The sequence below is a fragment of the Scyliorhinus torazame genome, chromosome 6 (genome assembly GCF_047496885.1).
Source record: "Scyliorhinus torazame isolate Kashiwa2021f chromosome 6, sScyTor2.1, whole genome shotgun sequence".
Taxonomy (NCBI): Eukaryota; Metazoa; Chordata; class Chondrichthyes; order Carcharhiniformes; family Scyliorhinidae; genus Scyliorhinus; species Scyliorhinus torazame.
The window spans coordinates 9,805,493-9,827,813 of record NC_092712.1 but is presented as its reverse complement, the minus strand read 5'-3'; the positions used below and the strand labels follow the sequence as shown (position 1 = coordinate 9,827,813).

The following is a 22,321-nucleotide window of genomic DNA, read 5'->3' as shown; positions in this document are numbered from 1 at the left end:
CCAGAGTGTTATTACCGTAAAAGTGATGTCTTGATGAGAAAATGGAGACCTGTACATATGCAGGCGGATGAAAAGTGGGCAGAAGTTCATCAAGTGGTATTGCTGGTAGGGTATAGAAAGGAGGTGTTGCGAGTTGCACGTGAGGTACCAGTGGGAGGTCATTTGGGAATAAGGAAAACTCAAGCTAAAATACTTTTCCATTTCTGCTGTGCCACACCTGTAGAGTGGGCCGTGTGCTTCCCATACCACAATCTAGTAAAAGTTGTGGGTCAGGTGAACTCCTTGATACACTTTGGGGCTCTCGAAACCCTGGCCCATAACAAACTCCACACGGACAGTGACCCAGAGCCAGGATCGAACCCGGGTCTTCAGCGTCGTGAGGCAGCAGTGCTAACCACTGAGCCACTTAGCCGCCCTAAAGAAGAAGTCTCAATAACTGCTCGAGCAAGAAATGAGAGCCAGAAAGCTCTTTCAAAGGGATAGCAGAGCCAAATGGGCTGAACGGCCGTGTCGTGGGTAGTATCATTGTTGGTTTCTTGCTGAAGCAGACAGACACATACCTGTTGGACTGCCAGGATTTACAACGCAAAGAGCTTTAGGGGAACAATGTGTGCGACTCTCTCTGAGAGCCCTCCTCAGCTCCAGGACGTCTAAATTCCAGCCTTGCTCCTCCTCCAGGGAATACTGGATCACTGCCCCGCCCGACAGGGCAATGCACTCCGAAAGCAGAGGGGAATTTGGGATGGGGATCATGATTCCTGTCTTTCCCTGGCTTCTGTTGTCGATCAGCATCTTGAAGATAATCTGTGGAAACAGGAGAATTGGGAGAGAATTCCTGATCATTCAGCCAGATCCTCACTCTTTGGATCAATCCCTCTCCAGATTGGATCTATTTCACTGGACCTGTCTTTAGAGTAGATCACCATTCATTGGCTTACTCTCCATAGGTTATAGGAGCAGATTCAGGCCACTCCGCCATTCAATCATGGCTGATACTTTTCACATCCCCATTCTCCTGCCTTCTCCCCATAACCCCTGATCCCCTTATTAATCAAGAACAAAAAGAACAAAGAACAAAGAAAAGTACAGCATAGGAACAGGCCCTTCGGCCCTCCAAGCCCGTGCCGACCATGCTGCCCGACTAAACTACAATCTTCTACACTTCCTGGGTCTGTATCCCTCTATTCCCATCCTATTCATGTATTTGTCAAGATGCCCCTTAAATGTCCCTATCGTCCCTGCTTCCACCACCTCCTCCGGCAGCGAGTTCCAGGCACCCACTACCCTCTGCGTAAAAAACTTGCCTCGTACATCTACTCTAAACCTTGCCCCTTGCACCTTAAACCTCTGCCCCCTAGTAATTGACCCCTCTACCCTGGGGAAAAGCCTCTGACTATCCACTCTGTCTGTGCCCCAAATAATTTTGTAGACCTCTATCGGGTCTATCTTGACTTCCAAAAGGCCTTTGATAAGGTGCCTCACGGGAGACTGCTGAGTAAAATAAGGGCCCATTGTATTCTAGGCAAGGTACTAACATGGATTGATGATTGGCTGTCAGGCAGCAGGCAGAGAGTTGGGATAAAATTTTTCGGAATGGCAACCGGTGACGAGTGGTGTCCCGCAGGGTTCAGTGTTGGGACCACAGCTGTTCTCTTTATATATTAACGATCTAGATGACGGGACTGGGGCATACTGGCTAAGTTTGCCGATGATACAAAGATAGGTGGAGGGGCAGGTAGTATGGAGGAGGTGGGGAGGCTGCAGAAAGATTTAGACAGTTTAGGAGAGTGGTCCAAGAGAGGGCTGATGAAATTCAACGTGGGCAAGTGCGAGGTCTTGCACTTTGGAAAAAAGAATAGAGGCATGGACTATTTTCTAAACGGTGACAAAATTCATAACGCTGAAGTGCAAAGGGACTTGGGAGTCCTAGTCCAGGATTCTCTAAAGGTAAACTTGCAGGTTGAGTCCGTAATTAAGAAAGCAAATGCAATGTTGTAATTTATCTCAAGAGGCTTGGAATATAAAAGCAGGGATGTACTTCTGAAGCTTTATAAAGCATTAGTTAGGCCCCATTTAGAATACTGTGAGCAATTTTGGGCCCCACACCTCAGGAAGGACATACTGGCGCTGGAGCGGGTCCAGCGGAGATTCACACGGATGATCCCAGGAATGGTAGGCCTAACATACGATGAACGTCTGAGGATCCTGGGATTATATTCATTGGGTTTAGGAGGTTGAGGGGAGATCTAATAGAAACTTACAAGATAATGAATGGCTTGGATAGGGTGGACGTAGGGAAGTTGTTTCCATTAGCAGGGGAGACTAGGACCCGGGGGCACAGCCTTAGAATAAAAGGGAGTCACTTTAGAACAGAGATGAGGAGAAATTTCTTCAGCCAGAGAGTGGTGGGTCTGTGCAATTCGTTGCCACAGAGGGCGGTGGAGGCCGGGACGTTGAGCGTCTTTAAGACAGAAGTTGATAAATTCTTGATTTCTCGAGGAATTAAGGGCTATGGAGAGAGAGCGGGTAAATGGAGTTGAAATCAGCCATGATTGAATGGTGGAGAGGACTCGATGGGCCGAATGGCCTTACTTCCACTCATATGTCTTATGGTCTTATGGGTCGCCCCTCAACCTCCGTCGTTCCAGTGAGAACAAACCGAGTTTATTCAACCGCTCCTCATAGCTAATGCCCTCCATACCAGGCAACATTCTGGTAAATCTCTTCTGCACCCTCACTAAAGCCTCCACATCCTTCTGGTAGGACCAGGGTCTCCACGCTCAGGACCAGGGTCTCCACGCTCAGGACCAGGGTCTCCGTGCTCAGGACCAGGGTCTCCGCGCTCAGGACCAGGGTCTCCACGCTCAGGACCAGGGTCTCCGTGCTCAGGACCAGGGTCTCCACGCTCAGGACCAGGGTCTCCGTGCTCAGGACCAGGGTCTCCGCGCTCAGGACCAGGGTCTCCGTGCTCAGGACCAGGGTCTCCGTGCTCAGGACCAGGGTCTCGGCGCTCAGGACCAGGGTCTCCGTGCTCAGGACCAGGGTCTCCGTGCTCAGGACCAGGGTCTCTGTGCTCAGGACCAGGGTCTCCATGCTCAGGACCAGGGTCTCCATGCTCAGGACCAGGGTCTCCGAGCTCAGGACCAGGGTGTCCGTCCTGAGGACCAGGGTCTCCATGCTCAGGACCAGGGTCTCCACGCTCAGGACCAGGGTCTCCGCGCTCAGGACCAGGGTCTCCGCGCTCAGGACCAGGGTCTCCGAGCTCAGGACCAGGGTGTCCGTCCTGAGGACCAGGGTCTCCATGCTCAGGACCAGGGTCTCCGTGCTCAGGACCAGGGTCTCCGTACTCAGGACCAGGGTCTCCGTGCTCAGGACCAGGGTCTCCGTGCTCAGGACCAGGGTCTCTGTGCTCAGGACCAGGGTCTCCATGCTCAGGACCAGGGTCTCCGTGCTCAGGACCAGGGTCTCCGTGCTCAGGACCAGGGTCTCTGTGCTCAGGACCAGGGTCTCCATGCTCAGGACCAGGGTCTCCACGCTCAGGACCAGGGTCTCCGCGCTCAGGACCAGGGTCTCCGCGCTCAGGACCAGGGTCTCCGTACTCAGGACCAGGGTGTCCGTCCTGAGGACCAGGGTCTCCGAGCTCAGGACCAGGGTGTCCGTCCTGAGGACCAGGGTCTCCATGCTCAGGACCAGGGTCTCCACGCTCAGGACCAGGGTCTCCGCGCTCAGGACCAGGGTCTCCGCGCTCAGGACCAGGGTCTCCGAGCTCAGGACCAGGGTGTCCGTCCTGAGGACCAGGGTCTCCATGCTCAGGACCAGGGTCTCCGTGCTCAGGACCAGGGTCTCCGTACTCAGGACCAGGGTCTCCGTGCTCAGGACCAGGGTCTCCGTGCTCAGGACCAGGGTCTCCATGCTCAGGACCAGGGTCTCCACGCTCAGGACCAGGGCGTCCGTCCTGAGGACCAGGGTCTCCGTGCTCAGGACCAGGGTCTCCGTGCTCAGGACCAGGGTCTCCGCGCTCAGGACCAGGGTCTCCGTGCTCAGGACCAGGGTCTCCGCGCTCAGGACCAGGGTGTCCGTCCTGAGGACCAGGGTCTCCATGCTCAGGACCAGGGTCTGCACGCTCAGGACCAGGGCGTCCGTCCTGAGGACCAGGGTCTCCACGCTCAGGACCAGGGTCTCCGTGCTCAGGACCAGGGTCTCCGTGCTCAGGACCAGGGTCTCCGCGCTCAGGACCAGGGTGTCCGTCCTGAGGACCAGGGTCTCCATGCTCAGGACCAGGGTCTCCACGCTCAGGACCAGGGTCTCCGTGCTCAGGACCAGGGTCTCCGCGCTCAGGACCAGGGTCTCCATGCTCAGGAACAGGGTCTCCACGCTCAGGACCAGGGTGTCCGTCCTGAGGACCAGGGTCTCCATGCTCAGGACCAGGGTCTCCGTGCTCAGGACCAGGGTCTCCGTACTCAGGACCAGGGTCTCCGTGCTCAGGACCAGGGTCTCCGTGCTCAGGACCAGGGTCTCTGTGCTCAGGACCAGGGTCTCCATGCTCAGGACCAGGGTCTCCGTGCTCAGGACCAGGGTCTCCGTGCTCAGGACCAGGGTCTCTGTGCTCAGGACCAGGGTCTCCATGCTCAGGACCAGGGTCTCCACGCTCAGGACCAGGGTCTCCGCGCTCAGGACCAGGGTCTCCGCGCTCAGGACCAGGGTCTCCGTACTCAGGACCAGGGTGTCCGTCCTGAGGACCAGGGTCTCCGAGCTCAGGACCAGGGTGTCCGTCCTGAGGACCAGGGTCTCCATGCTCAGGACCAGGGTCTCCACGCTCAGGACCAGGGTCTCCGCGCTCAGGACCAGGGTCTCCGCGCTCAGGACCAGGGTCTCCGAGCTCAGGACCAGGGTGTCCGTCCTGAGGACCAGGGTCTCCATGCTCAGGACCAGGGTCTCCGTGCTCAGGACCAGGGTCTCCGTACTCAGGACCAGGGTCTCCGTGCTCAGGACCAGGGTCTCCGTGCTCAGGACCAGGGTCTCCATGCTCAGGACCAGGGTCTCCACGCTCAGGACCAGGGCGTCCGTCCTGAGGACCAGGGTCTCCGTGCTCAGGACCAGGGTCTCCGTGCTCAGGACCAGGGTCTCCGCGCTCAGGACCAGGGTCTCCGTGCTCAGGACCAGGGTCTCCGCGCTCAGGACCAGGGTGTCCGTCCTGAGGACCAGGGTCTCCATGCTCAGGACCAGGGTCTGCACGCTCAGGACCAGGGCGTCCGTCCTGAGGACCAGGGTCTCCACGCTCAGGACCAGGGTCTCCGTGCTCAGGACCAGGGTCTCCGTGCTCAGGACCAGGGTCTCCGCGCTCAGGACCAGGGTGTCCGTCCTGAGGACCAGGGTCTCCATGCTCAGGACCAGGGTCTCCACGCTCAGGACCAGGGCGTCCGTCCTGAGGACCAGGGTCTCCATGCTCAGGACCAGGGTCTCCGTGCTCAGGAACAGGGTCTCCACGCTCGGGACCAGGGCGTCCGTCCTGAGGACCAGGGTCTCCGCGCTCAGGACCAGGGTCTCCATGCTCAGGAACAGGGTCTCCACGCTCAGGACCAGGGTGTCCGTCCTGAGGACCAGGGTCTCCGCGCTCAGGACCAGGGTCTCCGTGCTCAGGACCAGGGTCTCCATGCTCAGGACCAGGGTGTCCGTCCTGAGGACCAGGGTCTCCACGCTTAGGACCAGGGTGTCCGTCCTGAGGACCAGGGTCTCCACGCTCAGGACCAGGGTGTCCGTCCTGAGGACCAGGGTCTCCATGCTCAGGCCATGGAGTACAGTGACCATATCGGGTCCCTCAGTAACTGGCTGAGGTCAGCCAGCACCCGGCCAATGCTCTCACCGTCCACAGCCAATGCCCGTTGTGATTGGCCAAGCTGAGGGGCGCCCTGTCCTGTGCCTCAACCGCCGCACACACAGAGTCCCAGGCTTTGGACACACTGCCGCATGGCCAATACCTCCGCCCCCAATGCCTCCATCGCGGACGCCACCTTGTGCGCTGTTGGCCTGGGTGGCACGTTTTCTCGGCAGCACCTGCGGGCTCTGGATTGTTGCTGAGCCCCCCACCCTGTAGCCCCCAGCTATGCGTCTACAACTCGATCATCAACTGGGCAGCACGGTAGCATTGTGGATAGCACAATTGCTTCACAGCTCCAGGGTCCCAGGTTCGATTCCGGCTTGGGTCACTGTCTGTGCGGAGTCTGCACATCCTCCCCGTGTGTGCGTGGGTTTCCTCCGGGTGCTCCGGTTTCCTCCCACAGTCCAAAGATGTGCAGGTTAGGTGGATTGGCCAATGATAAATTGCCCTTCGTGTCCAAAATTGCCCTTAGTGTTGGGTGGGGTTACTGGGTTATGGGGATAGGGTGGAGGCGTTGACCTTGGGTGGGGTGCTCTTTCCAAGAGCCGGTGCAGACTTGATGGGCTGAATGGCCTCCTTCTGCACTGTAAATTCTGTGATCTGTGATCTGTGATCAATGGGACCGCCCGTTGCAGAAGCCCAAAGCAGCAGGTGGTACCTGGGGCTTCCACTCTGCCCACTCGGGAGTTCCAGAAGGATGTGGATGCTTTAGAGAGGGTGCAGAGGAGGTTCACCAGGATGTTGCCTGGTATGGAGGGTGCTAGCTATGAAGAAAGGTTGAGTAGATTAGGATTGTTTTCGTTGGAAAGACGGAGGTTGAGGGGGGACCTGATTGAGGGCTACAAAATTCTGAGAGGTATGGACAGGGTGGATAGCAACACGCTTTTTCCAAGAGTGGAGGTGTCAATTGCAAGGGGTCACGATTTCAAGGTGAGAGGGGGAAAGTTTAAGGGAGATGTGCGAGGAAAGTTCTTTACGCAGAGGGTGGTGGGTGCCTGGAACGCATTGCCAGCGGAGGTGGTAGAGGCGGGCACGAGAGCATCATTTAAGATGCATCTAGACCGATATATGAACGGGCGGGGAACAGAGGGAAGTAGATCCTTGGAAAATAGGTGACAGGTTTAGATAAAGGATCTGGATCGGCGCAGGCTGGGAGGGCCGAAGGGCCTGTTTTTCTGCTGTAATTTTCTTTGCTCTTTGTTCTGTTTTGTTCCTGCCTCCACCTGTTGTCGCTCAGCACGTGTGTGATCCACACCAGAGAGTGTCCCAGGAGCCTCTTCCCTGAAGTGCCCGACCGAGGTGAGTGTCTCGGGGATGATGGTGGGTGTTGGAAACAGCAGTGAGAGGAAATCTGTGTCATCCCCGGACTCGAGCTCTGGGGTCAGGGGTTGCAGCGGGGGGGGGGGGGGGTACCTGGCCATGCTGGGCGGTATGGGTATGTGGTGCAGGGTGGGGTGCAAGGGGGCTGCCGGCTGGTGGGTGCTGTCGCCCCGCTGGCGGGTGGGGGGTGCGCAGTGCAGGGCAGGTGCATGTGTGACGGGGTGGCAGGAGGATGGTGCCAGGGGCACAATCATGGTGGTGCTTCACCCTCTCCTCATCTAAATGGTTTACCCCGAATCCTCAGGCTGTGACCCCTGGTTCTGGACACACCCATCATTGGTAACATCTTCCCTGCATCTACCCTGTCCAGTCCTGTTAGAATTTTATAGTCTCTCTGAGATCCCCCCTCATTCTTCTGAACTCCAGCGAGAACAATCCCGACCGAGTCGATCTCTCCTCATATGACAGTCCCGCCATCCCTGGAATCAGTCTGGTAAACCTTCGCTGCACTCCCCCGAGAGCAAGAACATCCTTCCTCAGAGAAGGAGACCAAAACTGCCCACAATACTCCAGGTGTGGCCTCACCAAGGCCCTGTACAACTGCAGCAACACATCCCTGCTTCTGTACTCGAAACCTCTCGCAATGAAGGCCAACATACCATTAGCCTTCTTTACCGCCTGCTGCACCTGCAGCTTACCTTCAGCGACTGGTGCACAAGGACACCCAGGTCCCGCTGCACGCTCCCCTCTCCCAATTTACAACCATTCAGGTAGCAATCTGCCTTCCTGTTTTTGCTTCCAAAATGAATAACCTCACACTTACCCACATTATACTGCATCTGCTGTGCATGTGCCCACTCGCCCAACCTGTCCAAATCCCACTGAAACATCTCTGCATCCCCCTCACGGCTCACCCTCCCCCCCCCCCCCCCCCCCCCCCCAACTTGGTGTCACCTGCAAATTTAGAGATATGACATTTTGTTCCCTCATCTAAATCATTATTATACATTGTGAGTAGCTGGGGTCCCAGCGGCGATCCCTGCGGTGCCCCACGCGACACTGCCATTTGGAAAACGTCCCATTAATGCCACAGGCTCACCACTGGCCATTGAGGGAGAAGATGAAGTTGGTTGGGCCGAGGACACTACCCTGAGGAACTCCGAATGGAATTCCACAGATGGGCAGGTGAATTACTGGTACAGAAAAGCTAGTATTAAACTATTTAACTGACAATACATACCTCCAAGCTGTTGCTTGTACCACTCATTAGATAGATGTCATTTGGATCTGCAACGATCCCCCCATCGCGTTTCTCCATGTATTTCGCCACGTTGTTCTGAACGTAACTCATTCCTGCTGATCTAGTGTAAGAGCCTGAAAAACACAAATATTTCCAAATGCTTCCCTCCCGTTTTCCTCAGATACTATCAGGGAGGGCGGGAGGATTTACCTCAACGTTTCCCAGATAGAAACTTGTGGTGAGCGAGCCGGGGGACACATCATTGATGACACTCCCAGTACCTGTCCTCATCCCTCTCGTCTTCACTCGGGAACGGACCGTGGTAATGGGTCAGATACGAGAGCATTTCGAGCAGGGGTTAAGATGGGACAAGTGTGTCATTTAATGCAAAACATTTAGACGCAATAGCAGAATGGAACCAAAAATGTAAGTGGACCAACACAGAATTTATTTCGCATTTACAAGGAATAGGAAACTGATTCCAGTTCCTCGATCGCTGCTTGTTCATGGCCAGCGTAGGTAAAGTGAACAGGGTTGGGTTCTATCAATGGGTATCATTTAACAGAAAGGTTTCTGAGTGTGGTAGCAACCTCTCGGGCCCTGGCACACTGGCACTGCCCTGGCACACTGGCACTGCCCTGGCACACTGGCACCACCCCGGCACACTGGCACTGCCCTGGCACACTGGCACCGCCCCGGCACACTGGCACTGCCCCGGCACACTGGCACTGCCCTGGCACACTGTCACCGCCCTGCAACACTGGCACTGCCCTGGCACCGCCCTGGCACACTGGCACTGCCCCAGCACACTGGCACCGCCCCGCAACACTGGCACTGCCCCAGCACACTGGCACCGCCCTGGAACACGGGCACTGCCCTGGCACACTGGCATTGCCAGCCGGACACTGCCCCGGCACACTGGCACTGCCCCAGCACACTGGCACCGCCCCGGCACACTGGCACTGCCCTGGCACACTGGCACTGCCCTGGCACACTGGCACCGCCCCGCAACACTGGCATGGACAGCCGGGCACTGCCCCGGCACACTGGCAATGCCCTGGCACACTGGTACTGCCCTGGCACTGCCATGGCACACTGACACCGTCCCAGCACACTGACACCGACCCGCAACACTGGCACTGCCCCGGCACACTGGCACTGCCCCGGCACACTGGCACCGCCCCGGCACACTGGCACCGCCCCGGCACACTGGCACTGCCCCGGCACACTGGCACCGCCCTGGCACACTGGCACCGCCCCGGCACACTGGCACCGCCCCGGCACACTGGCACTGCCCCGGCACACTGGCACCGCCCCGGCACACTGGCACTGCCCCGGCACACTGGCACCGCCCTGGCACACTGGCACCACCCCAGCACACTGGCACCGCCCCGGCACACTGGCACTGCCCCGGCACACTGGCACCGCCCTGGCACACTGGCACCGCCCCGGCACACTGGCACTGCCCCAGCACACTGGCACCATCCCAGCACACTGGCACCGCCCCGGCACACTGGCACTGCCCCGGCACACTGGCACCGCCCTGGCACACTGACACCAACCCGCAACACTGGCACCGCCCTGGCACCCTGGCACCGTCCAAGCACACTGGCACCTCCCCGGCACACTGGCACTGCCCTGGCACACTGGCACTGCCCTGGCACACTGGCACTGCCCTGGCACACTGGCACCGCCCCGCAACACTGGCATTGACAGCCGGACACTGCCCCGGCACACTGGCAATGCCCTGGCACACTGGTACTGCCCTGGCACTGCTCTGGCACACTGACACCATCCCAGCACACTGACACCGACCCACAACACTGGCACCGCCCCGGCACACTGGCACCGCCCTGGCACACTGGCACCGCCCCGGCACACTGGCACTGCCCTGGCACACTGGCACCACCCGGGCATGTTGGCACCGCCCTGGCACACTGGCACCGCCACGGCACACTGGCACTGCCCTGGCACACTGGCACCACCCTGGCACACTGGCACTGCCCCGACACACTGGCACCACCCTGGCACACTGGCACCACCCTGGCACACTGGCACCGCCCCAGCACACTGGCACTGCCCTGGCACACTGGCACCACCCGGGCATGCTGGCACCGCCCTGGCACACTGGCACCGCCCCGGCACACTGGCACTGCCCTGGCACACTGGCACCACCCTGGCACACTGGCACTGCCCCGGCACACTGGCACCACCCTGGCACACTGGCACCGCCCGGGCACACTGGCACCGCCCTGGCACACTGGCACCACCCGGGCACACTGGCACCGCCCCGGCACTCTGGCACCACCCTGGCACACTGGCACTGGCCTGGCACACTGGCACCGCCCCGGCACACTGGCACCGCCCCGGCACACTGGCACTGCCCTGGCACACTGGCCCTGCCCTGGCACACTGGCACTGCCCCGGCACACTGGCACCACCCTGGCACACTGGCACTGCCCTGGCACACTGGCACCAACCCGGCACACTGGCATCGCCCTGGCACACTGGCCCTGTCCTGGCACACTGGCATCGCCCTGGCATACTGGCCCTGCCCCGGCACACTGGCACCGTCCCGGCACACTGGCACTGGCCTGGCACACTGGTACTGCCCTGGCACACTGGCACTGCCCTGGCACACTGGCACCAACCCGGCACACTGGCATCGCCCTGGCACACTGGCCCTGCCCTGGCACACTGGCACCACCCTGGCACACTGGCACTGCCCTGGCACACTGGCACCAACCCGGCACACTGGCATCGCCCTGGCACACTGGCCCTGCCCTGGCACATTGGCACAGCCCGGGCACACTGGCACCGCCCTGGCACACTGGCACCGCCCGGGCACACTGGCACCGCCCCGGCACACTGGCATCGCCCCGGCACACTGGCATCGCCCTGGCACACTGGCCCTGCCCTGGCACATTGGCACCGCCCGGGCACACTGGCACCGCCCCGGCACACTGGCACCGCCCGGGCACACTGGCACCGCCCCGGCACACTGGCATCGCCCCGGCACACTGGCATCGCCCTGGCACACTGGCCCTGCCCTGGCACATTGGCACTGCCCGGGCACACTGGCATTGCCCTGGCACACTGGCAGGGCACTGCCATGTCCTGTCCTTGACCACCCGGCAGCTGCAATGGCCTCCGAGCCTCCCGGTGAGGCCATCACACCTGGTCTACGTTTTGGGAATCAGCACCAATACCGGTTGGTGTGAGGCCTTGTCGATGATTACTCGGAGCCGGGGGAATGCCGCCTGAAACATGCCACGTACAGACCTCACAGCCTCAGGTAAAATTCACACACAGCTACACCTTTCCATAAACCATCCTGTAACCCCCTACCCACCTCGCTACCCCTCCCCACACCGCCTGTATCCCCCTCCCCTCCTCCGCCCTGTGACCCCCTCCCCTCCCCCGCCCTGTAACCCCCTCCCCTCGCCCGCCCTGTAACCCCCTCCCCTCCCCCGCCCTGTAACCCCCTCCCCCGCTCCGTCCTGTAACCTCCTCCCCCGCTCCGCCCTGTGACCCCCTCCCCCGCCCTGTAACCCCCTCCCCCGCTCTGCTCTGTAACCCCCTCCCCTACCCACCCTGTAACCCCCTCCTCTCCCCTGCCCTGTGACCCCCTGCCCCGCTCCGTCCTGTAACCCCCTCCCCCGCTCCGCCCTGTGACCCCCCTCCCCCGCTCCGCCCTGTGACCCCCCTCCCCCGCTCCGTCCTGTAACCTCCTCCACTGCTCAGCCCTGTAACATCCTCCCCCACTCCGCCCTTTAATCCCCTCCCCCGCTCCGCCCTGTAACCCCCTCCCCACTCCGCCCTTTAATCCGCTCCCCCACTCAGCCCTGTAACCTCCTCCCCGCTCGGTCCCGTATCCCCCTCCCCCGCTCCGTCCCATATCCCCCTCCCCGCTCGGTCCCGTATCCCCCTCCCCCGCTCCGTCCCATATCCCCCTCCCCTCCCCCGCTCCGTCCCGTATCCCCCTCCCCCGCTCGGTCCCGTATCCCCCTCCCCCGCTCAGTCCCGTATCCCCCTCCCCGCTCGGTCCCGTATCCCCCTCCCCCGCTCGGTCCCGTATCCCCCTCCCCCGCTCCGTCCCGTATCTCCCTCCCCGCTCAGTCCCGTATCCCCCTCCCCCGCTCGGTCCCGTATCCCCCTCCCCGCTCGGTCCCGTATCCCCTCCCCCGCTCCGTCCCGTATCCCCCTCCCCCGCTCGGTCCCGTATCCCCCTCCCCGCTCAGTCCCGTATCCCCCTCCCCGCTCAGTCCCGTATCCCCCTCCCCCGCTCTGTCCCGTATCCCCCTCCCCCGCTCCGTCCCGTATCCCCCTCCCCCGCTCCGTCCCGTATCCCCTCCCCGCTCAGTCCCGTATCCCCCTCCCCGCTCAGTCCCGTATCCCCCTCCCCCGCTCGGTCCCGTATCCCCCTCCCCCGCTCGGTCCCGTATCCCCTCCCCGCTCAGTCCCGTATCCCCCTCCCCGCTCAGTCCCGTATCCCCCTCCCCCGCTCCGTCATGTATCCCCCTCCCCGCTCCGTCCCGTATCCCCCTCCCCCGCTCCGTCCCGTATCCCCCTCCCCGCTCGGTCCCGTATCCCCCTCCCCGCTCAGTCCCGTATCCCCCTCCCCCGCTCGGTCCCGTATCCCCCTCCCCGCTCGGCCCCGTATCCCCCTCCCCTCCCCCGCTCGGTCCCGTATCCCCCTCCCCTCCCCCGCTCAGTCCCGTATCCCCCTCCCCGCTCAGTCCCGTATCCCCCTCCCCACTCGGTCCCGTATCCCCCTCCCCCGCTCCGTCATGTATCCCCCTCCCCCGCTCGGTCCCGTATCCCCCTCCCCGCTCGGTCCCGTATCCCCCTCCCCCACTCGGTCCCGTATCCCCCTCCCCGCTCAGTCCCGTATCCCCCTCCCCACTCGGTCCCGTATCCCCCTCCCCCACTCGGTCCCGTATCCCCCTCCCCGCTCAGTCCCGTATCCCCCTCCCCACTCGGTCCCGTATCCCCCTCCCCGCTCAGTCCCGTATCCCCCTCCCCACTCGGTCCCGTATCCCCCTCCCCCGCTCGGTCCCGTATCCCCCTCCCCTCCCCCGCTCAGTCCCGTATCCCCCTCCCCCGCTCAGTCCCGTATCCCCCTCCCCTCCCCGCTCAGTCCCGTATCCCCCTCCCCGCTCAGTCCCGTATCCCCCTCCCCACTCGGTCCCGTATCCCCCTCCCCGCTCAGTCCCGTATCCCCCTCCCCCGCTCAGTCCCGTATCCCCCTCCCCTCCCCGCTCAGTCCCGTATCCCCCTCCCCGCTCAGTCCCGTATCCCCCTCCCCTCCCCGCTCAGTCCCGTATCCCCCTCCCCGCTCAGTCCCGTATCCCCCTCCCCCGCTCAGTCCCGTATCCCCCTCCCCTCCCCGCTCAGTCCCGTATCCCCCTCCCCGCTCAGTCCCGTATCCCCCTCCCCTCCCCGCTCAGTCCCGTATACCCCTCCCCACTCGGTCCCGTATCCCCCTCCCCCGCTCCGTCCTGTATCCCCCTCCCCGCTCAGTCCCGTTTCCCCCTCCCCCGCTCGGTCCTGTATCCCCCTCCCCGCTCAGTCCCGTATCCCCCTCCCCGCTCAGTCCCGTATCCCCCTCCCTGCTCAGTCCCGTATCCCCCTCCCCCGCTCGGTCCCGTACCCCCCTCCCCCGCTCGGTCCCGTATCCCCCTCCCCCACTCGGTCCCGTATCCCCCTCCCCCGCTCAGTCCCGTATCCCCCTCCCCCGCTCCGTCCCGTATCCCCCTCCCCCGCTCCGTCCCGTATCCCCCTCCCCCGCTTGGTCCCGTATCCCCCTCCCCCGCTCCGTCCCGTATCCCCCTCCCCCGCTCCGTCCCGTATCCCCCTCCCCCACTCGGTCCCGTATCCCCCTCCCCCGCTCGGTCCCGTATCCCCCTACCCGCTCCGTCCCGTATCCCCCTCCCCGCTCCGTCCCGTATCCCCCTCCCCCGCTCCGTCCCGTATACCCCTCCCCGCTCAGTCCCGTATCCCCCTCCCCGCTCCGTCCCGTATCCCCCTCCCCGCTCCGTCCCGTATCCCCCTCCCCCGCTCCATCCCGTATACCCCTCCCCGCTCAGTCCCGTATCCCCCTCCCCCGCTCCGTCCCGTATCCCCCTCCCCCGCTCGGTCCCGTATCCCCCTCCCCCGCTCGGTCCCGTATCCCCCTCCCCCGCTCCGTCCCGTATCCCCCTCCCCGCTCCGTCCCGTATCCCCCTCCCCACTCGGTCCCGTATCCCCCTCCCCCGCTCAGTCCCGTATCCCCCTCCCCACTCGGTCCCGTATCCCCCTCCCCGCTCTGTCCCGTATCCCCCTCCCCCGCTCCGTCCCGTATCCCCCTCCCCACTCAGTCCCGTATCCCCCTCCCCCACTCGGTCCCGTATCCCCCTCCCCCGCTCCGTCCCGTATCCCCCTCCCCCGCTCGGTCCCGTATCCCCCTCCCCCACTCGGTCCCGTATCCCCCTCCCCGCTCCGTCCCGTATCCCCCTCCCCGCTCCGTCCCGTATCCCCCTCCCCACTCGGTCCCGTATCCCCCTCCCCGCTCCGTCCCGTATCCCCCTCCCCGCTCCGTCCCGTATCCCCCTCCCCGCTCAGTCCCGTATCCCCCTCCCCCGCCTGGTCCCGTATCCCCCTCCCCCGCTCGGTCCCGTATCCCCCTCCCCCGCTCGGTCCCGTATCCCCCTCCCCACTCGGTCCCGTATCCCCCTCCCCGCTCCGTCCCGTATCCCCCTCCCCGCTCCGTCCCGTATCCCCCTCCCCCGCTCGGTCCCGTATCCCCCTCCCCCGCTCCGTCCCGTATCCCCCTCCCCGCTCAGTCCCGTATCCCCCTCCCCCGCTCCGTCCCGTATCCCCCTCCGCCGCTCGGTCCCGTATCCCCCTCCCCCGCTCCGTCCCGTATCCCCCTCCCCCGCTCGGTCCCGTATCCCCTCCCCCGCTCAGTCCCATATCCCCCTCCCCCGCCTGGTCCCGTATCCCCCTCCCCCGCTCGGTCCCGTATCCCCCTTCCCCGCTCCGTCCCGAATACCCCTCCCCCGCTCGGTCCCGTATCCCCCTCCCCCGCTCCGTCCCGAATACCCCTCCCCCGCTCCGTCCCGAATACCCCTCTCCCGCTCCGTCCCGTATCCCCCTCCCCCGCTCGGTCCCGTATCCCCCTCCCCCGCTCGGTCCCGTATCCCCCTCCCCCGCTCAGTTCCGTATCCCCCTCCCCGCTCGGTCCCGTATCCCCCTCCCCCGCTCGGTCCCGTATCCCCCTCCCCGCTCGGTCCCGTATCCCCCTCCCCGCTCGGTCCCGTATCCCCCTCACCGCTCCGTCCCGTATCCCCCTCCCCCGCTCCGTCCCGTATCCCCCTCCCCCGCTCGGTCCCGTATCCCCCTCCCCCGCTCCGTCCCGTATCCCCCTCCCCCGCTCCGTCCCGTATCCCCCTCCCCGCTCCGTCCCGTATCCCCCTCCCCGCTCAGTCCCGTATCCCCCTCACCGCTCGGTCCCGTATCCCCCTCCCCCGCTCCGTCCCGTATCCCCCTCCCCGCTCAGTCCCGTATCCCCCTCCCCGCTCAGTCCCGTATCCCCCTCCCCGCTCGGTCCCGTATCCCCCTCCCCCGCTCAGTTCCGTATCCCCCTCCCCCGCTCCGTCCCGTATCCCCCTCCCCGCTCAGTCCCGTATCCCCCTCCCCGCTCAGTCCCGTATCCCCCTCCCCGCTCGGTCCCGTATCCCCCTCCGCCGCTCCGTCCCGTATCCCCCTCCCCGCTCGGACCCGTATCCCCCTCCCCCGCTCGGTCCCGTATCCCCCTCCCCGCTCCGTCCCGTAACCCCCTCCCCCGCTCGGTCCCGTATCCCCCTCCCCCGCTCGGTCCCGTATCCCCCGCTCGGTCCCGTATCCCCCTCCCCGCTCCGTCCCGTATCCCCCTCCCCCGCTCGGTCCCGTATCCCCCTCCCCGCTCCGTCCCGTATCCCCCTCCCCCTCCCCCGCTCGGTCCCGTATCCCCCTCCCCCGCTCGGTCCCGTATCCCCCTCCCCCGCTCCGTCCCGTATCCCCCTCCCCGCTCCGTCCCGTATCCCCCTCCCGCTCGGTCCCGTATCCCCCTCCCCCGCTCCGTCCCGTATCCCCCTCCCCCGCTCGGTCCCGTATCCCCCTCCCCGCTCCGTCCCGTATCCCCCTCCCGCTCGGTCCCGTATCCCCCTCCCCCGCTCCGTCCCGTATCCCCCTCCCCCGCTCGGTCCCGTATCCCCCTCCCCCGCTCCGTCCCGTATCCCCCTCCCCCGCTCGGTCCCGTATCCCCCTCCGCCGCTCGGTCCCGTATCCCCCTCCTCCGCTCGGTCCCGTATCCTCCTCCCCCGCTCCGTCCCGTATCCCCCTCCCCCGCTCGGTCCCGTATCCCCCTCCCCCGCTCTGTCCCGTATCCCCCTCCCCCGCTCCGTCCCGTATCCCCCTCCCCGCTAGGTCCCGTATCCCCCTCCCCCGCTCAGTCCCGTATCCCCCTCCCCACTCGGTCCCGTATCCCCCTCCCCCGCTCGGTCCCGTATCCCCCTCCCCCGCTCGGTCCCGTATCCCCCTCCCCCGCTCGGTCCCGTATCCCCCTCCCCGCTCGGTCCCGTATCCCCCTCCCCCGCTCGGTCCCGTATCCCCCTCCCCCGCTCGGTCCCGTATCCCCCTCCCCCGCTCCGTCATGTATCCCCCTCCCCCGCTCCGTCCCGTATCCCCCTCCCCGCTCGGTCCCGTATCCCCCTCCCCCGCTCGGTCCCGTATCCCCCTCTCACGCTCCGTCCCGTATCCCCCTCCCTGCTCAGTCCCGTATCCCCCTCCCCGCTCAGTCCCGTATCCCCCTCCCCGCTCAGTCCCGTATCCCCCTCCCCCGCTCCGTCCCGTATCCCCCTCCCCCGCTCGGTCCCGTATCCCCCTCCCCCGCTCGGTCCCGTATCCCCCTCCCCGCTCGGTCCCGTATCCCCCTCTCCCACTCCGTCCCGTATCCCCCTCCCCGCTCAGTCCCGTATCCCTCCTGCCCGAACTCACCAATGCTTTTTCCTTCACAGTTGTCGAGGATTTCTTGCGCTCTCCGTTTGACGTCCTGAGGGAGGGTTTGATCAGTGAAGAGTTTGGTGAATGTGCAAACGGCAAGAACCTAAAATAGAGAAATGCGAGAATCAGCCGGGTTCAGACTAAAGAGAGGAAATGTTGGATAAACCTGGGGGTTAGTCAGTGTGTGTGGAGAGGGAAACACAGTTGATGTTTCCAGTCCATGTGACTCTTCTTCAAATTCCTGCTTCGTAAAGAGCAAGAGGGTGGCCAGAGAAAGGACTGGTCCATTCAAGGATGTTGGAGGGAACCTATGTGTGGAGCCAGGGGAAATGGTCGAGATACTAAATGAATACCTTGCCTTAGTATTCACCAAAGAGAAGGACTTGGTGGATGAGGAGTATAGGGTAGAGTGTGCAGATATTCTGAGTCATGTTGATATTAATAAAGATGAGGTGTTGGGCATCTTAAAAAGCATTAAAGTAGATACGTCCCCAGGGCTGATGGGATCCACCCCAGAATATTGAGGGGTCAAGGGAGGAAATTGCTGGGGCCTTGTCAGTAATCTTTGTCTCCTCATTGGCTACAGGTGAAGTTCCAGAGGACTGGAGAGTAGTCAATGTTGTTCCATTGTTTAAGAAGGGCAGCAGTGATAATCCAGGATATTATAGGCCGTTGAGCCTTATATCAGTGGTAGGGAACTTATTGGAAAAGATTCTTAGTAATCTTTTCAGTAAGGCATTTGATAATGTTCCCCACGGTAGGCTCATTCAGAAAGTCAGGGAGCATGGGATACAGGGGAATTTGGCTGTCTGGATACAGAATTGGTTGGCCGAAAGAAGACAGCGAGGGGTAGTGGATGGAAGCTATTCCACCTGGAGGTCGGTGACCAGTGGTGTCCCACAGGGATCTGTTCTCGGACCTCTGCTATTTGTGGTTTTTATAAATGACTTGGATGAGGAAGTGGAAGGGTGGGTTAGTAAGTTTGCCGATGACACGAAGGTTGGTCGAGTTGGAGAGTGTTGAGGGTTGTTGCAGGTCACAACAGGTCATTGACAGGATGCAGAGCTGGGCTGAGAAGTGGCAGATGGAGTTCAACCCTGATAAATGTGAAGTGATTCATTTTGGAAGGTCGGATTTGAATGCTGAATCCAGGGTTAAAGGCAGGATTCTTGGAAGTGTGGAGGAACAGAGGGATCTTGGGGTCCACATACATAGATCCCTCAAAGTTGCCACGTAGGTTGATAGGGTTGTTAAGGCATATGGTGTTGGCTTTCATTAACAGGGGGATTGAGTTTAAGAGCCGCGAGGTTTTGCTGCAGCTTTATTAAACTCTAGTCAGACCTCACTTGGAATATTGTGTCCAGTTCTGGTCGCCTCATTATAGGAAGGATGTGGATGCTTTGGAGAGGGTGCAGAGGAGATTTACCAGGATGCTGCCTGGACTGGAGGGCATGTCTTATGAAGAAAGGCTGAGGGAGCGAGGGCTTTTCTCACTGGAGTGAAGAAGGGAGAGAGGTGACTTGATAGAGGTGTACAAGGTGATGAGAGGCATGGATAGAGTGGACAGCCAGAGACTTTTCCCCAGGGTGGAAATGGCTGTCACGAGGGGACATAATTTTAAGGTGATTGGAGGAAGGTATAGGGGAGATGTCAGAGGTCGGTTCTTTACACAGAGAGTGGTGGGTGTGTGGAATCACTGCCAGCAGAGGTGGTGGAGTCAGAGTCATTCGGGACATTTAAGCGACTCTTGGGCAGGCACATGGACAGCAGTAAATTGAAGGGGTGTAGGTTAGGTTGATCTTAGATTAGGGTAAATGGTCGGCACAACATTGTGGGCCGAAGGGCCTGTACTGTGCTGGACTGTTCTGTGTTCTATGAAATAGGATTTACTCACATTTGGAAACAAGTGGACCTATGAGTGATGGCAGAATGGTTTTGTGGTTTCAATAATTTGCTCGAGTTTTTTGAGGAAGTGAGAAAGATGATAGATGAGGGAAAGGCAGTAGATGGCATTTACATGGACTTCAGTAAGGCCTTTGACAAGGTACCTTACGGTAGACTGGTACAAAAGGAGGCATCACACGGGATCAGAGGCGAGCTGGCAAGTTGGATATATAACTGGCTTGGGCACAGAAGACAGAGGGTAGCAGTAGAAGGCACTTTTCTGAATGGAAGGTTGTGACTAGCGGTGTTCCACAGGGATCAGTTCTGGGGCCTTTTTTGTTTGTGGTGTATATAAATGATTTGGAGGAAAATGTAGCTGGTCTGATTAGTAAGTTCACAGATGCCACAAAAACTGGTGGAGTTGCGGATAGTGAAGAGGATTGTCAGAGGATACAGCAGGATATAAACTGGTTGGAGTCTTGGGCGGGGAAATGGCAGATGGAGTTTAATCCGGACAAGTGTGAGGTAATGCACTTTGGAAGGTCCAATGCATGTAGGAATTACACAATAAATAGTCGAACTCTTGTGAGTACTGACAGGCAGAGCGATCTGGGCATGTCCACCGATCGCTGAAAGTGACAACGCATGTGGATAAAAATGAAAAGGTATATTTACTGTGAACATTTCTTAGTGGATGGTGCAAAAGTGAAAAAATGAAACCATCTTGAAGTTGATGGTTTATTTATTTTTTCTTGAGGGGAGGTGTCATGTGAGAGTGCCTTTAAGAAATGGATTTTTCAGCAATGTACCTTTAAGAAATGCAGTGATGTCAGAGTGTGGGTGGAGCTGGGCTTTTGCTCAGCCATTTTTAAGTTTTCAGTTTCAGTTTTGAGGAGAAAGCTGGGAGTGTCTGTGTGTTTTGCTGAGAGCAGCTGAAAAGTGCCTGGCTGGTTTGCTGAGAGCTGCATGAAAGGAGGAAGCCAGTTTGAGGATGAGGCTGGGGGTGTCTGTGTGTTTTGCTCAGAGCTGCAGGAAGAAAACACAGAGCTGGTCTGTGGATGTCTGCAAATCCAAAGACTATAAATATATTGAATGTAACCTCATGTCTGTTGTTAAAGGGGAAGTCTTTTGGATGTTTGAAGGAACGTTTTGAGGGATTATTTAGTGTTGTATTATGTTCGTGATTATCTTTGAAGTAAGGGGTGTTAAGTGATCCAATCTTTATTTAAAAGGTTAAGTTGAGTTCATTGAATAAACATTGTTTTGTGTTAACAACCACGTGTCCATAATTGTAATCCCACACCTGGGGAACAAGCCGTGTGCTTCAGGTTGGTTGAACTCCATGATACATTTTGGGGTTCTGTAAACACCGCTCCCATAACCATGGTCAACAAGGCATACAGCATGTTGGCCTTCATCGGCCGGGGCATTGAGTATACAAATTGGCAAGTCATGTTGCTGCTGTACAGGACCTTAGTTAGGCCTCATTTGGAATATTGTGTACACTTCCTTACCTTGCAGGTCAGCTGTTCGGGAGAGAGAGGGAGCCAGGACCTTGGAAACAGCGCGGGAGTTTCAAAAAGCGCGGGAGCTGCGAGGCAGAGGGGACAGTTTAAAAGGGCGCGCTGTGGGTGAGGTAAGTACTGCTTAACCACTTCCTTACCTTGCAGGTCAGCTGTTCGGGAGAGAGAGGGAGCCAGGACCTTGGAAACAGCGCGGGAGTTTCAAAAAGCGCGGGAGCTGCGAGGCAGAGGGGACAGTTTAAAAGGGCGCGCTGTGGGTGAGGTAAGTACTGCTTAACCACTTCCTTACCTTGCAGGTCAGCTGTTCGGGAGAAAGAGGGAGCCAGGACCTTGGAAACAGCGTGGGAGTTTCAAAAAGCGCGGGAGCTGCGAGGCAGAGGGGACAGTTTAAAAGGGCGCGCTGTGGGTGAGGTAAGTACTGATTAACCACTTCCTTACCTTGCAGGTCAGCTGTTCGGGAGAGAGATCAGTTTTGGGAGCAGGCCTATTGGCTGACTGTAAATCAGGAAGGATACAAAGGGTGTGGCTGAAGTGCCTATAGAAACAGAGTGCTGAAGGCAAACAGAGTGTATCTGAGTTTGGGTAAGGCTGAGTTCGGGTAAGAGGGGAGTGATGAAAAAAAAAAAAAATCAAGTTAATTAAGTAAATTAATTAACTAGTTAAGGGAATTTGGTGCTCACCTGAAGGAGGTGCAGAGAAGCAGACCTGTGAGGGAGTCTCTGGAGCAATTGCATCACAGCCAGCAGGTAAGTGATTGGCTTGTAACTGATAAGTGATTTCTCTCTCTCTTTGACTTTCTCTTAGCTGTGTAGTGTAGTTCAAATTTAACTTCAGGTTTAAGTCATGGCAGGAGAGCTCAGACCCGTGTCATGCTCCTCTTGTGAGATGTGGCAAGTCAGGGACCCTTCTGGTGTCCCTGACTCCTTCATCTGCAAGAAGTGTGTCCAACTGCAGCTCCTGTTAGACCGCTTGACGGCTCTGGAGCTGCGGATGGACTCACTTTGGAGCATCCGCGATGCTGAGGAAGTTGTGGAAAGCACATTCAGTGAGTTGGTCACACCGCAGATTAAAGTTACTGAGGCAGATAGGGAAAGGGTGACCAACAGACAGAGGAAGAGTAGGAAGGCAGTGCAGGGATCCCCTGCGGTCATCTCCCTCCAAAACAGATTTACCGTTTTGGAAACTGTTGGGGAGATGGCTCACCAGGGGAAGGTGGCAGCAGCCAGGTTCATGGCACCGTGGCTGGCTCTGCTGCACAGAAGGGCGGGAAAAAGAGTGGCAGAGCTATAGTGATAGGGGATTCAATTGTAAGGGGAATAGACAGGCGTTTCTGCGGACGCAAACGAGAATCCAGGTTGGTATGTTGCCTCCCTGGTGCAAGGGTCAAGGATGTCTCGGAGCGGCTGCAGGGCATTCTGGAGGGGGAGGGTGAACAGCCAGCTGTCGTGGTGC

At 60.3% G+C, this 22,321-nt stretch overlaps 1 protein-coding gene across 4 annotated transcripts in view; it reads right to left on the bottom strand.

Moving 5' to 3' along the window:
• LOC140424666 (alanine aminotransferase 2-like) overlaps positions 1-22,321 on the bottom strand; it is a 245,465-nt gene that overhangs the window by 122,653 nt on the left and 100,491 nt on the right. For all 4 annotated transcript variants that reach the window (XM_072507921.1, XM_072507923.1, XM_072507922.1 and 1 more), the window contains 3 exons: positions 17,457-17,565; positions 8,439-8,572; positions 561-804 (listed from right to left, as the gene is read on the bottom strand). In XM_072507921.1, coding sequence (XP_072364022.1) covers positions 561-804; positions 8,439-8,572; positions 17,457-17,565 — 487 coding nt within the window. The remainder of the gene's footprint in view (positions 1-560; positions 805-8,438; positions 8,573-17,456; positions 17,566-22,321) is intronic.